The sequence below is a fragment of the Numenius arquata genome, chromosome 11, assembly GCF_964106895.1.
Source record: "Numenius arquata chromosome 11, bNumArq3.hap1.1, whole genome shotgun sequence".
Taxonomy (NCBI): Eukaryota; Metazoa; Chordata; class Aves; order Charadriiformes; family Scolopacidae; genus Numenius; species Numenius arquata.
In genome coordinates this window covers 20955272-20971634 of record NC_133586.1, presented here as the reverse complement: position 1 = coordinate 20971634, position 16363 = coordinate 20955272, and the positions used below count along the sequence as shown (strand labels likewise).

Genomic DNA, 16363 nt, shown 5'->3' with positions numbered 1-16363 from the left:
ATGGAGGAGGAGGAAGGAAGGCTTCTCACTTTTTCTGTCCTCCCTGGATGCTCTCCCCCCACACAAATGTATTTATTGTCCCCTGCCTCTCAGTTGACCCATCTGCCCAGGTGTCCCTGACTCTCAGGGTAAGGGGTGCTTGGGGCAATGATGGAGGACAGTGGTGGAACTGCGCCTCACACAGGTCCTCTCGCTGACCTGTCCCCAGAATCAGCCTTTCAGCTTAAAAAGAGATTTGATATATTTGCTGTGGGTGGAAGACTGAAAAGCAGGTCCCAGCCCACAAGAAGTTTGGAGTGGGAGAGTTGTTTTCCTTCCTAGCTAAACAGATTTTAATCCATTTAAATATGTTATATTCATAAACATGTTTTTAGTCTTTTAAAATAAGTGATGTGTGAAAGCAAAAATAAGTAAATAAGCCAAATAAGTTGTTTCCCACTTTTTCTATGCTTTCTGCAGGCTCTTGAGGGATGTTAGGACCTCAGATGTCCTTTGAAGCATGGTTGGGCAGGTTGTCCTCCCCTAAAGCAGAGGCATTGGTTTGCTCCTAGTTTTTACAAAGAAGGCTTATTTTGGTAGCTTTTGGGATCATTGTAAGATCTGCTAAATATATGAGTACATAAGGAGGTGTAGTCAATAATGGGAATAAAAAAACCCACTACAAACAATGAACTATTAATTGGTATTATAGATCCGGCCTGTGCAGGAGCTATGTGTAGAAGGTGGCTGGGCAAGAGAGAAGGCGCTGCATCCCCCCCTCACCTGTGTCCTCTCTGCCCCACGTGTCTTCCAAGTCATCTGTGTCTCTGCTGCTGTTGTGGGGACAGTGTGATGGTGAGAATTAGCCAAGGGCTGGGGGCAGCAAGCACCCGTGTTTGAAGCCAGTAAGTGCCAAGGACACTCAACACCTCTGGAAATGAGATGGTTTTGCTTTCCTTGGGTGTCCTTGGGTTATCTCAGATGATAACTGCTTCGGAAAAGCTAGCAGGCAGGCGAGATGCTCCTGGCCAGCCCAGTGCTGTCTCTGCTGGGAAGGGCAGGCAGAGTCCTGCAGGCTGGAGCCTCTCCAGCAGTGCTTGTGTCTCCTGTGGCTGCTCTGTGCCCCCCTACTTGTGGAGCTACTCAGGATTCAGAGAAATAATGTTTTTTTTCAATTCCAGTAAATGAGCAATACATACCCCTGCCTTGACTTCATCCCCCGAAACAGTGAACATTGTAATGGAAAAATCTTTTCCAGCAGGAGAGAAGTTGAATAGGGGACACTCCTCTTGCCACATGTGGCAGGAGAGTCACAGCCATGGTACCTGTGCTGCCCCCTCTCCAGCATGTACGTTGGCTGTGGCAGGAGCAGGAAGGTGAACCCAAGATTGGAACATGGTTGACTTTGGGTACTCTGGTGCTGGCAGCCTCACCAGTGCTGCCTTCCATGTGTGGGGCAGCTGTGGAATGGCATGGATGGAGGGGTCAGCTTGCCCAGCTGGGTTTAGGGAGCATTCCCTACCTGCCAGGATGGCAGCACAAGGTGAGGCTGAGGGAGGGTAGGGTGGGACAGGGCCATTGTCCCTGGGCACTCCTTGGCTAGACTGGAGCTCCCAGCATCTGGCAGAGCCCAGCCTGTTGTCCCCAGGGAGGCGTGATTGTGCTTTGTTCTGGGAAGTGTTTTGGGCTGTCCCTGGCTGTAACAAAGCATCTCCAAATCCCAGTATGTCTATGGAAGGACCCCCAAACACCCTGAGTCCATGGGGCAAAGGGTGCCACAGGCACAGCCTCATGCCCCATCACTGGGGTCCTGAGCTGCCAGACCCTTTTACAGTTCTAGGCTTTAGTGGTGTTTTGCAATTCCTGTCCTGTGTGAAGTGGTTTTTATTGCTCTGTACAACCTGGAGCCACCAAGGCTGGGGTACAGGGATGCAGCCAGAGCAAGGCCCAGGTCTCAGCTGCCATGGCAGTGCCGCCTGCCCAGGGAGGCTTACTGGGGGTGGTGTGAGCCTTTGCTGGCCAGCAAGTGGTATCTGGACTTGTAGACAGCTACAGCACTGTTTTACAAGAGTATTTTTCAGAGGGCTTTTGCATGCATGTGTTTTCTTGAGAGATCACTGCAAATGATTCCCAAGTGCTCTGGCCCAAATCTGTCCTGGTAGCTGTCAGCAGATCAATGCTCTGCTAAGTACAGGCCTGCTCTATTTCCATGGGAAAATGGCTTCTATTAAGCAGTTCATTTTGGTCCTTTCAGCAGCAGGTCCACTAAATTTTGGTAGTTGTGTTTTTCTGTCCATTGCAGCCTGATTTATAGCTTTTAAATATCAGCTCAGATGAAGATTAAGCTCAACTGAGCTCTGGTTTTGGGAGGGAGAAGGGGAAAAGCATTCACAGCTTTTTAATTTCTCTCCTGCTTGCCTCTCAAATGCCAGGTTTAAAGCCCTAATTGCAATATTGTTTTGCCCACAGTGCATGAGAGGAAAGCAGAGGAGAGGCCAAAGCCCAGCGCGCCCCTGGCATCCGAACCCCCAGCATCCTGCCTTCATCTGACCTGGGTAGGTGGCACATGAGCTTGGGTGCCATTGTATTGCTGAGCATATGACACTTGCATGCCTCAGCCCTGCTGAGTCTGGGACTGGACTGGTTTCTGCCGCCATAAGTGTGATAGAAATGCCTTCCCCGCTGTAGTCTGGGGCTGCTGCGCAGCCCTCTTGGGGTGTAAGGCAATGCAGCTTTCAGCTAGGATTTTGGGCAGGCACTGCCTGTGTGTCTTAACAGGTAGGAAATGTTCAATTGATCATACCTGCAGAGGGGAAGGTTTTACCAGGGGAGAGAGGGAAGGGACTCAAAATGATTATTTGGATGGTGGCACTGTTGAGAAAGGAGGGCTTTGTCATGGGGTTTTATGGCTCTGCTTCGGCAAGTGGGTTTGCTCCAACTCGTATTGCATGGGAGAGGGGCAAACGGTGCCTGCATGGAGTGCCAGCACGGAGAGTGGAACACTGCATCCTGGGGGATGCTGGGCAGAAATAGTTTCATCCTCCAGGAGAGGGCAGGCGAGAGGGTCCTCAAAAGGCAGTGTGTTCCGAGATGTCTCTATTACTGTTGCAAGGCACCCGCACACTCTCCGCCGACTCGGCCTCCTTCCAGCGCTCTCGCCGGGACAGTTAAAAGAGATGGGAGCAGGTTTCAGCTTGTACTGTACGTACAAATCCTCAGCTGAAATCTGTGAACTGTCAGTTTGATGCAGGCAACGCGTGATACAGCAAACATCAGAGCTGACTGGGCTGAGGCAATTTCCCAGGATGTCAGTCCTCAGGAGAGAACAAAGGGATCTCTCTATGAAGAGCAGAATTCAGTTTCCTAATGAAAAAAAAAAAAAATAGATTAGGGTGATTCAAGCATCTTTTATATGCCAGAGGTGGGGAGGGGAATTGTTCAAATCGATGTTGTCCAAGGTGGTACGAGATGGTGGGTTGCGCTGTGATCTTGGTGCCACTGGGAGGGACACCTCTGCTTGGGGCAGAGTGCGGGGGCTCAGCTGGGGTTGCCCAGGAGGCAGCATCCTGTCTTGGGTTCAGAGAAAAGGGAATCAAAACAGCGAGGTAGAACTGGCTTTTGCACTTAGGCACATGCACGTAGATATACAATTTCCCCTTTACATCGTGTTCTTTGCTCAAAGCAAAGAGCAGGCTGCATAGGCTTAACCTGATGCATGCAAAAAAGGGACCCGTGTCCTCACCTTGCCTGGTGCTCCTGCGTGAGAGGGCTGGCGGAGAGGTATTTCCAGCTTTGCAGAGAGGTATTTCTAGCTTCTTGGTGTCTTCCGTTTTACGGTAAGCAGGAATGAACCCAGGCACCCGTCCCTCCCTGCTCCCACGGGCGCTTCTTGCAGGTTGGGCCCTGGGAAGAGCTGTGTGCAAAGGATGCTCGGTCAGAGGAGTTCCCACCATGTCAGGGCTGACAGAGAAAGTGGAGGAACCATGGAAATAGCAGTTTTCTGTCAAAACACCTTCTCAGCAGCAAGCCCTGAAACGCATTTATTCTTAGCGATCTATCAAAACAAAATTCTGCTGGGAAATGGTCGTGCTGGTTAAAGTCCTCCCTGAAAAACGAGCACTGAGAGCCATCTGGTTTTGGTTTAGATTTGGATATTTTCTTCCAGAGTGCCATTTGCAAAAGCTGAAGATTTTTCCTAAGAATAGTGTTTAGAAAACAAGGTGGCTTTATTTTTCCTTGTGCTTTTTCCTTTGAGAAAAGAACAAAAGTTAGTTCCTAGGAAACTTGGGATAGCGAAGTGGGGTGCAGTCTGTGTTTCTCAGCCTGGTCTCCGCACAGACTATTGCAAGGCCAGGGCAGCCAGGTGCTACGTAGTCTAATGATGGGCAGTAGCCACATCTTAGGTCCAGGACACCCCAGGGTCAGCGCACGGCCCCTCATCAAGCCCAACAGCCCCAGAGCGAAGCAGGACCTGGTGATGGGAGGAGGCATCTCAGCCTGAGCCCCGAGCAGATGCTTAAGCCCTCTTCCCAAGGAGACTGTGAATCTTGGGGCTGGATGATGTGGTCAGAGGTTTTATTTAGTTCTGAAACAGGGCTGAACCTGAGTTGATTTTTTTTAATGCATGAATTTTTAGTGTTTAAACTGAGCAAATCTTTGAACCTATGTGGTTTCTGAGGGATGTTTCTCTTCCGCTCTAACATAAATGCTTCCAAAAAATCCTCCTTCTCCTCTCTGGTGTTACTAGCTTTGCAGTCACAGACTTGCAATAGGTCAGGCTTTCCAGTGAACCCCTGTCTCAGGTTTTCATTTTTGTAAAGCAATTTTCAGCATCAGGGTCATGTCAAAAACCTATAAATGTGAATGGGGCCACCCCAGCCTTCCCATGTCATGCAGCAATGGGCCAGAAACTCCTTGTGAGGGTGGCCAGGAGCAGGGAGGAGGATGTGGATGTCCTCAAGGTGCAGGGAGAATGAGAGAGGGGAAGGGGCTGGGTGGCAGCACCTGGCATGGCAGGAGCTGGTGCGGGGAGGAAAGGGGTGGCAGCTCCTTTATGAGAAGGTGTCTATCCTGGGAGTGTGCTGCATGGTGCAGTTCAGCACTTGTTGGAGAAGGAGCAACACAAGTTGTCAGGTGGAAAACATTACCTCTCCTGATAACTTCATTTTGCTCAACAATCTCCTAGCTCAGAGCAAGGAAAATCAATGCAACAGAGCCTGGCTGCAGGTCTCCTGCAGCAGTAGACCTTCCTGGGACTCCCTGCCACCTTATGCTGTCCCCAAAGGGGACCAGATGGTGCCCCCAGAACCAGGAGGGGTCTCACATAGGAGTAGCAGCAGTGTTGGGGCTGTCCCCAAGAAAGTTGCATGGCACAGTGGGGAACTAGAGACACTCTTGTCTTCAGCTGTCCGAAAAGCTGTGGTTAAACAGGGTGGCTGCGAAGAGCTGAGAGAGACAACAAGGCTGGAGGGAAGGAATGCAAGAGAGGGAGAGGAGTCTGGAGCCTGGTTTGGTAGGTGCTGTTGCAGAAGGTCTGCTCTTTCACCTTAGCAGGGCCAAGAAAAGCCCTGAATTTCTTTTCCACACCTTACCTGGGTCCCACCTGGCTCTAGATTAAGCCAGTTTTCTCTCCAAGTTTCTCACTCTGAGGGCTGACAAAACCATTAACATAAAAGAGATTTTTTTGTTGTTGTTTAATATTTTTTTTGTAGCACATTTGCAAAAATAAATATTAATTGTGTGAAATGCTAATAAGCTAGGTAATAAGCCAGGCTGTATAGCCCGAGGACAACACCACTCATTGCAGGAGCTTGGTGCAAACCTGGGTGCCACCATCACAGTCCAGCAGCTCTGGAGAGTTTTGCGGTGTTGGGATTTCATGTGGGGTGCCTGATGCTACGGGCTTTGGAGTGTGTGAACCCTGGCAGGGACCATTGGGGAACTATTTGTGGCAGGAGTCTGGGTGCTGTGTTAGCAAGGCTGAGAGGCATTTGAGGTTTTCTAGCAGTCGAACAGCTCTTCCCTGTCTTGGGGTGGGAGATAGTATTGTGCACACACGGCTTGGGATGTCACATTAATGTTAAATGCAGGGAAGAAGCAGGAGCGAGCGAGAGCAGGAGCTGGGCATGCATGGTAGTTTGTTTCTTTGGGTTTATGTGCTGATACTTTCTGCTTAATTGCACCCTGACATGCGCAAAGGACCCGGGGGGGAAGGAATGGGCTTAAAAAAAGCTTTAAGAAAGACTACCTTCCATGAAATACTTAGGACAAGGTGGCTTCTTTTTAAAAACTGGCATAATTATTCCTGCAAGGCTTCCAGTTCTCCTGCTTTCATTGGATTTGGAGAGCGGCAGGAGCAGTGTTTGTCCTAATTAGCACGGAGAGGGACTGGTCTGGTTTGTATTCATTAGAGGGAGGCAATTGCTGTATTGATACTTGGAGATGAGCAAGTTGGGGGTCAGTGGGTTGGTTTGTTCCTGTGAATGTTTGCTGGTGATGGACTGGGGACTTGAAGGGAATGGAGGCATTTTTAGTGACACAATAGGGTGTATTAGGAACAAGAAAAATGTGCCTTGTGCTCTGGGTGTGCCAAGCTGAGCATGAGAGTGCTTCCCACCCTGATGCCACCCCTCCCTCCGTGCTGTGCCCTGCCTCTTGCGGGTACGGGGGAGACGGCAGTGGATTGTGGCCGTGGGGAGCACATCCGCCTGCCTGCGGAGAGGGGCTGCCCCAGGAAGCGCTCTCCTGACGCTGTTAGGCATGATCCAAAATTAGCATCCCATTCACCCGCTCTTAGCTGTGTTAGCTCTGCGAGGCTAATAGGGCTTAAAAAAAAAAAACCTCTTGTCACTGAAATCAGCAGCTCTGACTCACAATATCCAGAGGGAGCAGACTTGCTGAATAAGGCAACATTGCTGTTGTAAGTGCTTGCCTGGCTGCAGCAGTGCTGTGGGGACTTGCCCAAGGTCTGCCTGAGAGTTGGTGTCAAAGCCTGGAAGGGGCCCTTGGTTCCCATCTTGATGGCTAAACTGTTGGGCGAGGAAAATGAAGGCATAAGCATCAACCTAGCCAAACTGTGGCGCGTTCCCAGCACCGTGCGGTGTTCCGCAATTAATCACTTCCACCCACGTTACACCTTCCCCCTCCCCTAAATCCTCCCTCGCCTGGTACTGGAGTGGGGAACAGAGGCAGCTCCAGTTTTATGAATCAATCAAAGACAATGCCTGCTTTTGAGAGCTGCTGATTTAGAGAGCCCTTTGCAAGCATGTGTGCAGTATGATTTCTTATCAGAGCACAGCTCTGGACAAGCCTGCCAAGAGGAGCTGTTCCAGCTCCCGACCACATCCTGAGGAGACGGGCTGAGTGGTCTTTTCATCTACAAATAAAACAAACAGGAACAAAGAAGGCAATAATATTGACTTTCATCATTGATATTCCCATTTATCTCAGTAATAATTAGTATTTCTATTGCTGGAAGGGTATAGCTCATAATCTCACTGTTTCAGGGGAGCCTATTAATGTCATCACCAAGAACAGCCAGGCATAAAGTGCTGGACAAGTGCCGAGGAGGGCGAGCAGGGCAGAGGGTTGGGAATGGATCAGAGCTGGACATGGAGAAAAGAGGCAAGGGGCTGCAGAGGGGTGCATGGGTACTGTAGGGAAGGGTGGAGCAGCAGAGCTGGGGAGGGTGGGAGAGGTGATCTCGAGCATGTGGGCAGGGCTTGGGTCAGTGCTGTGCCTGGGATGAGGTGGGAGAGCTGTATGGGCTTGCTGATGGGAGCTGGGCCTCTCAGGGTCCCTGTCACCCAGCCCCTTGTTACCTTCCTCTCCAGCACAACCCGAGCAAATCCCACCTGTCTGCGTTCAGGAGGGAAGGGCAGGACTGGTGCTTCATCACAGTGGCCTGGGGGTGGAGGATGCGCTGTGAGATGCAGTCACAAGCACCTTCCCTGTGGCATGATGTGCCTCCAAGCTGTAACAGCAGCCCCCTCCTTGTCACCGGCACACCAGGCAGCATGGGAAACCAGGGCAAGTTCTTGTGTCTGTCCCCATCTGCCCCCAGGGCGCCTGTGCCATTCATGCACGAACTCCCTGCAGCATCCACAGTGCTTGTTATTTGCTGGCACTTCATTAGTCATTCCCTGTCCTCTTTTAAAACCCCCTCACAGTGCTGTCTGCAGGTGCCTTGTTCTGTCAGAGCCGTGTACCTGGCCTGATGTGGGACACTGAGGTTTCAGCACTGGTGCTCCCCTGTGTTGCTGTGAAAGCTTTGGCACCCACTGTGCACCATCCTGAATCAGCCTCGAGGACTGTTTCCTGCATCTATTTTTTTAATTGTCCTATTAAGTGCATGTCCCAGCCCCACCTGTGAGGGATGGTTTCTGGTATGCAGTGTCCCAAGCATTATCAATTCCACAGGACCTGCTGTCACAGCAGCCGCAGGGACCAGCCAGCAGCGAATGCAAATGCAGGGCGGTGTTTTTATTAGGATTTAAATGAGTTTAAGGCTGTTCAGAATTACAATGTGATTTGCGCCAGGAGGGGCTTATAAAACTGGTACAAGGTAGGGAAAGGAGCACGGCAGCTGCCAGGGCTAAGCCTTGTTGCCCCATCGTGCAGGTCCCCAGTAGGGAAAAGGGATGTTTGGGCTGGAAGGAGAGCTAAAAGGCTGATCCACGGAGGTTGCTGGGCAGAGGAGCTGGTCCCTATTAACAAACCTGAGCCTGTGGTTCAGTTTGGGCTAGAAGGCAGGGGAGGCTTGTGGATGTATTTCAGGGCAGGGTGTACTTCACTCATGCACCCTCTTTGTATAGCTCCACTGGGGGAAGGTGTCAATGGGTGCTTGTGATGCTCCAGCACTGGCTGTGCTGGGAGGAGGCTGTGCACAGGGAAGCAGTATGGCTGCACGTTTTTCCTCCTGGTGCAGTGAGCTGTGACATCTCTGGGTGCTGGTGCAGGAGGTGGGGATCCTTCCTTGGCCCAGACCCCACTCCAGGTTTCTCATAGTAGGAAGCTTTCTCCAGTTGGTCCAGGATGTGCCAGCCCCAGCTTGAACCTCTCTGGAGACCTTATAGCACCCAGATCATCTGCCTGTTGCACAGAAATAGCTCATAAAGGTTTTAATGGCCATTATTGTAATCTGTAGCTGTGTGGGGCTTTGTGTGGAGGTGGAGGAGACGGAGTGATGTGACAGAGCTGTACCTGTGTGCACAGGCACACCGGGTCTGTGACACCTGGGAGCTACTGTGGTGGGGGTGACAGATTCCTCTATCTGCTCCCTCAGCCAGGACAGGAATGAAAGGGAAGTTTGAGCTGGTGGCTTGGGGTATTCGTGCCTCGCCTGATTGATTTCAGCACTCTGCTTTTGATCTCTGAAGGATACAGCTGAATATTTGAATGAGAAATACGTGGTTGTATTGAAATCCTAGACAAAATGCCTTTTGTGCGTCCCTGCATGTTTATTTGCGTAAGAGAGTGTTTTGCTGGAGAAACACAGGAAGGAGCTCGAGGGAGAGGAACGAAGGCGGGGGTGAGAGCATTGGGGAACTCGCAGTACAATTTCAGGACACTTAAGAGCTTCTTATTGTCAGTGGCGAGACAGCGACATCAGAGGCAGCTCAGGCAATTGTCTGAGACAAATTGCTTCGTTTGATCGGTTTGTCGGTATCTCACTGGTTAAGGTTCTGGGTTATATATATGTATACACACACAAAGCACAGGAGAAATCCAGAAATACACATATATATGCATATATACATGTCTCTGTATAGTTATCTCCCATAAATGACCTTCTAGACATGAAATAATGCCATCAGCCTGCCTGGTGCTTCTGAGCAGCTGGTTGTTTGCAGATGTGGGGAGCAAGGGAGCCAGGCCACCTCTCTAGGCTCCTGCTGCAAAGCCACTAAGATACTAGCTCTCGTGCCAGGGAGCTGGCAGTGTTTGCCGCAGGACAGAGCATCTCCCCTCCTCCCCACAAAGAACGGTTTCACTCAGTTCAGGAGATGCTGAGGGAAGAGCCTTTGACAGGTAACATGCTGCTAAACAAAGCTGCTTTCCCCGGAGAGGGGGAAATTGTTGCTGGTGCCTGTGGGAGAGGTGAAGGTGGAGATGTGACAGATAGCAGCCCCGCTGTTTTGTCCTACTTGGAGGAGAGATGGCAAGCTGGAGAGGCAAAGGCACCCTGATAGAAAGACCCACTGGTGAGATTTTGATAGCAATTGGGGGCAAGCAGTCATGCAGCTCTCCCCTCCCCATGCATCTGAAACCGCACAGAGCCCCCTCTTTGGCCAGCCCTGCCCACAGTAGCAGCTCTGTTTGTGCCATCCCTGCGGCAAGGATGCAGGAGGAGGGCAGGAGGATGGTGTTGGCTGGGAGATGTGTGCTGCATCCAGCAACCCAGATCAAAGAGACCTCAGCCAGCGACATCCACCAGAAAGCCTTTAATGCCTAGCCCTGGAGCAGGGAGATTTACTCAAGGGACTGATTTCCTTTCCTGAACGTAAGAAAAAAAAAAAAGTGTGTCAACTTGACATTCAGGAAACTTTATTTAATACCTTTTTATTCATTTAACAGTTTAGCTAATTGCAATGCTTTTTTGTTATTTTTATATCCCTTTTTTTGATTCATTCTGACTTTGCCCTCATATAATCTTTGTTCTTTAAAGCCATTTCATTATGGGTATTTATTGCCTGCGCTGGTTCTCCGGGAGCATGGGGGAAGGAGGAGGGGTGCCCTGTCTGCACCCACGTGCCAAAGCTTTCGGTAGTTCTGGTGACACCGGCCAGTCTCAGCAGATCAAGACAAGATATTGCAGAAGTTCTTGCTTGTTCCTGTGGTAGTTCTGTTGAGCAAAGTGCATCTTCAGTAGTACTGGAAGCTTGCAGACATGCTTCTGTTTGGCTGAATTGTTTGTTTGGGGCAGAAAAGCAAACAAACAACGGTTTTGGGGTTTCATTCTGCCATTCTGTCTATGAAGAGATTGCAGTTTTCCTTTAGAAAGAAAATTCTGGTTCTAAAGTTCCTCAACTTTTATCTTAAAGGGGTAAATGCCCAGAGTTACAGTGAAACACTATTGTGCTTCTCTAAACTTTAGATTCGCCAGCATTGCACAGAAGATGTTTTCTTCTGTTAAGCTAATTCTTAGTGAATTGTGAGAAATAGGGGAAAAAAATAATTGCAATAATAATTATGCTAATGGTAATCTGTTTTCGCAGTCTTGGCTTTTACCACAGTTAATTGTGCTCTTTCATTCCTCCTGCTCTCAGTCTCCGCTGTTTCCAGTTCACTCAGACCTGTCCCCAAGCGTGGTGGGTCCCCACACAGCCCCCCGATAAGTGACCTCCCTGTGGCCAAGCCCAGAGTGGCCCCAGCCCTGAAGTGACCGATTCTCGCTGGAGCTGCCCCTGCCTGGGATTAGCCAGATAAGTGATCTTGAGTTTAAGCTGACCTGCCTCCAGCCTTGCCCCTTTGCACTGGGGTGCCCTGTGGCATCCATACCCCACAGCCCTGGGCGCTGACCTGACTAGCACCTGGTCCAATCCATGCCATCAGGCTTCTCGCCATGCTCCCGAGCAGGTCCCACTCTGCCTTTCTCCCCATGGGGTGCCACCCCACTGCCCAAACCCATGCTTTCAAGGCCAGGAGTGGTTTGCAGCCTCCCTTCCCCCTGCCCAGTGCAATCCCAGCTCGCCGCTCCCCCCCCTCCCCGGGCCCTGCACACACAAGTACCAGCAAGGAGAGGAGCTGGAGAAAGATGTCAGGAGCTGTTACAGCATGTATGGGAGCTTACATAAAAGGATCCATTTTCATTCTCCTGCTTGTCTGCTTCAGTCAAAATACAACGCCGCAGCTAACAACGTTTTGTGTCATAGCAGACCACAGCGAGCTAATGCACGGGCTGCTGCGGTAGGTGCTACATCTCTCCGTACCGCAGCTGTCCTGAGCCCCTACCGCAGCCCCTGGGGCTGCCTTCACCCCCCGGCCCGCAGGAGCCCACAGCTCGCCCTGCTGTGAATCATGTCTCCCACTGAATTGTAGCTCCTTGTGGGCTCTGCAGCCCCAAGTTGCAAACCACAGCCCTGCTGTGCTCATCTCCCAGCTGGAGGAGCAGCTCTCTGGTATCTCTGCCTTCTCAGCAGGAGAAGGAGCAGCCCCCTGCGCGCTCGCTGCAGCCCAGCTGAGCCTACCGCAGAAGCAGGCAGGCGGATGTGGCTCCGCAGGGACCCCAGGAGTAGCACTTGGTCATGTTGGTGGTCTCTTTCTGTTCAGCAGACACACGTGTTTACACATGGGCACACACATACTGGAGTGCCCTTGGGGTGTCTGGCACCTGGTGTCTTCATCTTCATTATTTAGAGGCTGTAAAGAGCATCTCTGTTTGCCTGGCGCTCCGTGAGCATGTGGCAGGGCTGCTGGGGATGGCTGTGTGGCTGGAAATGGCAGGGATCCTGGGATGGTGCCTGGGGCAAAGGAGGGGCAGTGGAGGCTTGTGTGCTCAACCAGACCACCTTGGCCAGGGCAGGGACCACCTTGGCCAGGGCAGGGACCACCTTGGCCAGGGCAGGGAGATGGCCATGGACCAGGGCCTGTGCTGAGACCTTAGAGATGTGATGTGGGAAGGTGAGGGGAGGGTGTATGGACCCATTTCCTTTGCTCTTCTCCAGTGTACCTTCACCTGTTCCTTGGCAGGGCTGATCTTGCCCAGACACTGCCTCCTGTTGAGCTGGACCCTCCATTTTGGGGACATTTGGCTTTTCTCTGCCACTGTGTCAGGTAGCAGATGTGTACTGTGTGGCACGGAGGAATTGTGTGTGTGTGTCACGCCTGGTCTGTGCACAACTGCTTGAACGTGGCACAGGCTCACAGATGCTTTGGGTGTGCCTTTGTTATTGTATTCCTCCCCCTTTTTTTCCTGTTAAGTCAGTGTTGCATCTCCTTTGGAAATCCCGGCTGAGGCTGCGTGGTTGGGAGCTGTGGCGGTGGAGACAAGTGGCTGCCCTGACTTACAGCAGGCTGGAGGGTGCATTTGTCAGGGAGACAGACGTGGATGGCTCTGCCCTCCAGCAGTGCCGCTCTGTGATCATGCACAGTCAGGGATCGTCCTCTGGACGAGGCACTGTGTCTTTGTTCAATATCTGCAAATTGCTCATTACTGAGGACTCTGCTCTGTGAGCAGGGCCTGGGTACAGGAGCAGACAATATGAATCGTGAAACCTCAATGCACCGAGCAATTTTCATCAGAGGTTTTCACACCTTTCCTTTCTCCTCTCTTTTTCTTTCTCTCATTTCTCCTCGGTTAGAAAGACATGGAAACAGGTCTCCTGAGCTTTGATTGTGAGCTCGCCACCACCCCTTGCCTCTCATTGGTGCGGGCAGAGCAGCTGATGGGGCTGTGGGGACACGGCGCAGCAGCAGTGGAGCTGCAAGGCTCTTCCCAGCGCTGGCTGGATGGAGGCAGAGGGCACCAGCCATCTCCTATCCCATCCCCCTGAAATGTCACTTGCTTTTAAATGCACTGGTAGTTTAAAATAAGAATAACCTGCTCCAGGGCTTCTTAAACCGTGGAATTAAATATGGTTCTGGTCTCTAGGCAGAGTCTGACTCTTCAATTCTAAATCTGCTCAGCCAAGCGAAATATTGCAGGGGGGAAAGAAATCAATAGTTCTCAAGCCCAGCGTGGAAAGGAAGTTTTCCATGTGTGGGTGTGCAAGTGCAGATGTGCACACACCAGCATGCAAGGCTGGGGTAGGAGCGTGTGAGTGGCACGTGTGAGTGCAGCAGAGAGCACTGCTGAGAGACAGGGGGTGTGAGTCCATCATACCCAAGTGTGTCTGGGGACACAGCTGGGTTTCTCTCTGTGTGGTTCCCAGCACAGCCTTTCAGGTAAGGAAACAGTTTTCTCAGTTTCATTACATGTAATCTAATGGCCAGCAAGAGGCTGGGGGGTTGCACCAGCCCTGGTTTCTGGTATGCAGAGCTGAACTGCACAGGAGACGTGGAGTAATCAGTGCTAATCAGGGTTTCTAGCCAAGCAAATGATTTTACTCTGCAACCTGCAGGCCCTGCAATTTCCAGGATGGATGGCGGCATTTCTGTTAACTGATGGGATGCCACCACTCTCGCTGTTGGTCATGGCTATAGTTGTATGGAGGTGTTTCTGTGTGATGATGGGACCCCCACCCCAAGGACTGCTCTGGATGCACCATGTTCTGCATTGCCGTAGCCTGCAGGTGATGTGCCTGCATCCTGGGCATGGCTGTCCTTGTCTAAGGGCTGTATCTTGCCCAGAGGACATGGGCTGGATGGGGAATGGCCCCTGGTACTTGCTCAGGGAATGTTGCTGGAGGTTCTTTTACTTTCCTGCAAAAAAGGGCTTGAGTTATAGCTAGAGGATATAGTTCAGGGGAAGATGAAGCTTATTTTGCCAGGTCCAAGTTCTCCAGGTGTTTTCTGTCCAACCCCTCTCCCCACTGTAACTACCTTGCAGAATCCTGATGTTCTTACTCTCTGCCGCTGTGTGTCCTCCACGGTGCATGGTGGTGGGAGGAGGGAGCTGCGTGGCTGCGTTGAGATCAGGAGCAGCAGAGGATCTCCATCTGCAGTGGAAAGGGGAAGGACAAACGTTATTGACCTGCTCTGGCATCTGACCAAACCACAGACACTCACCCCTCCCAAAAAGCCTCTCTGATAGCTTAATTTCTTAATTGCTCTCTGTGATCAGGATGTCGACTCTGGCTCTCCTCCAAGATATGTCACTTCCAGCAGCCCAGGGCTCTCTACCACCTTGCTTGGTCACTACTTTCAGCTCACCCACTTGACCAGCTGGAGAATCTCCCATCTCCATGCAGGCCACCTCTGCTGCCCTGAGGGCATCGTGGCAAATACTGAGGGAGCTCAAAATGTTGAAGAGTACCAGTTCAGGGCCCCAGCTCCAACGCTGTTTTGTGCCTTGGCTGGAGAGCCAAGGGTTGTAGCTGAACCATGTGTTTTGAGGCCTCAGCTAGAGTCCAGCACAGTGCCTGGAGGAGATAAGATCCTCAGATGCCTGGTGCTGGGCTTGGGATGGAGAGCAGGCATGACAGGGTGAGGCCCTGGGAAAGGACCCAAAGGAAAGCTCCCTCTGAGGGGTCTGGAACTGGGCTGATGGGAATTCCTGGCGGCTCCAGCCATCCAGATAAGGCAGTGCTGTGAATGCGTGCAGCAGGAGCTTACAAGCTGCCACACAGTGAGGCTCTATATCTCAATAAGCAGCACTCTAAGGCAGATCTGAAAATAAATATTTGAAGAGGAAATAGTACTCTGTCTTCTATTGTCTCTCTTCCTTTCCTCTCTCTCTTTCTCTCCCCCTTCTCCTGTCTTTTACGTCTGACTGAACATGAGAGTTCATTGTTAAAGGGGTTTTGTTTTCTTGTATTTTTTCCCTTTCTTTACTCTCCCAATGAGGAAACTACAGGAGCTGTGCTATTAGCAATTCAGGCCCAGGCAGCGGCAAGGGCTGTCTTCACGTGAAGCTTGTCCGTGCCCAGGTTGCTGGGTGCTTGTTTTTCTTCTCTGTTGTTTAGTTTGTTTGCTATGATAAAACACAACTAGACAGCTGTTTCTTCTGCAGGGAGCAGGGATATGGTGGGATCCAGCTGTCTGAGAAGTCTGTAAGTGTGGTCCAGCCAAATCCTACAAGAATTTCCCTCCTTAGTAGCTTTGGCTTTGTGCAGGGCAGGTCAACAGTGCTGCTCCTGGTCCCTGTTGGCCTTGATGGGAAAGGTTAAAACTGGGCCGGGAGGAGTCATCTGGCCTTGTGCCTTCCTGGAATGAGAGGAGTAGGGGGACTGTTAAGCTGCAGATGGATGTGAAGGTCAGGGCTTGTAGCACTGAGTGGTCCTCCGAGTCAGGCAGAAGGTAAATTACTGAGGCACTGGATTTTCACACAGGAGTGGGAAAATCAGCCTCTCACCTGCCACTGGCTGCTGGGTGAGTAACCAAAAAAAAAAGGGGAGCCCCATACAGAAATGGTGGACACCCCATGAAAGCTGGGATGGGGCTGTCAGTGTTTGGAAATAGATCTTCTTGCCTGGTTGGCCTTGGAGGCCGCCGCTGCCAAAAGCAGGGATGTTGGCACCCATGGAGGAGAGCAGGGAGAGGAAGGTGGAATAACTCCTTACAGGCAGAGGCAACTAACCCTCCTATTGCTGGTATGTAGAATTTGGGGTCACTTTCAGAGGAGGCCAAGGGATATGAAAGCATAGAAGGAACATAAGGCATGTGCAAAGATGAGACTGTACCTACTAGAGGTGTGTGCCTTGGCCCAAACTCCTGTTTGTATGATCTCCCTCTATGCATTTGAGGATCTGTGGGCTGGGAAAGGAGCATTGGCATCATCTAGAGC

The 16363-nt window shown here is 51.2% G+C and overlaps 1 protein-coding gene across 2 annotated transcripts in view; it reads left to right on the top strand.

Annotated features, from left to right (window-relative positions):
* Positions 1-16363, top strand: part of LINGO1 (leucine rich repeat and Ig domain containing 1) — a 150332-nt gene that overhangs the window by 82533 nt on the left and 51436 nt on the right. For both annotated transcript variants that reach the window (XM_074155932.1, XM_074155929.1), the window contains exon 3: positions 2449-2534. Coding sequence is in view for 1 of the 2 variants with exons in the window: in XM_074155929.1 (XP_074012030.1) it covers positions 2449-2534 (86 nt within the window). In the remaining variant the exon portion in view is untranslated. The remainder of the gene's footprint in view (positions 1-2448; positions 2535-16363) is intronic.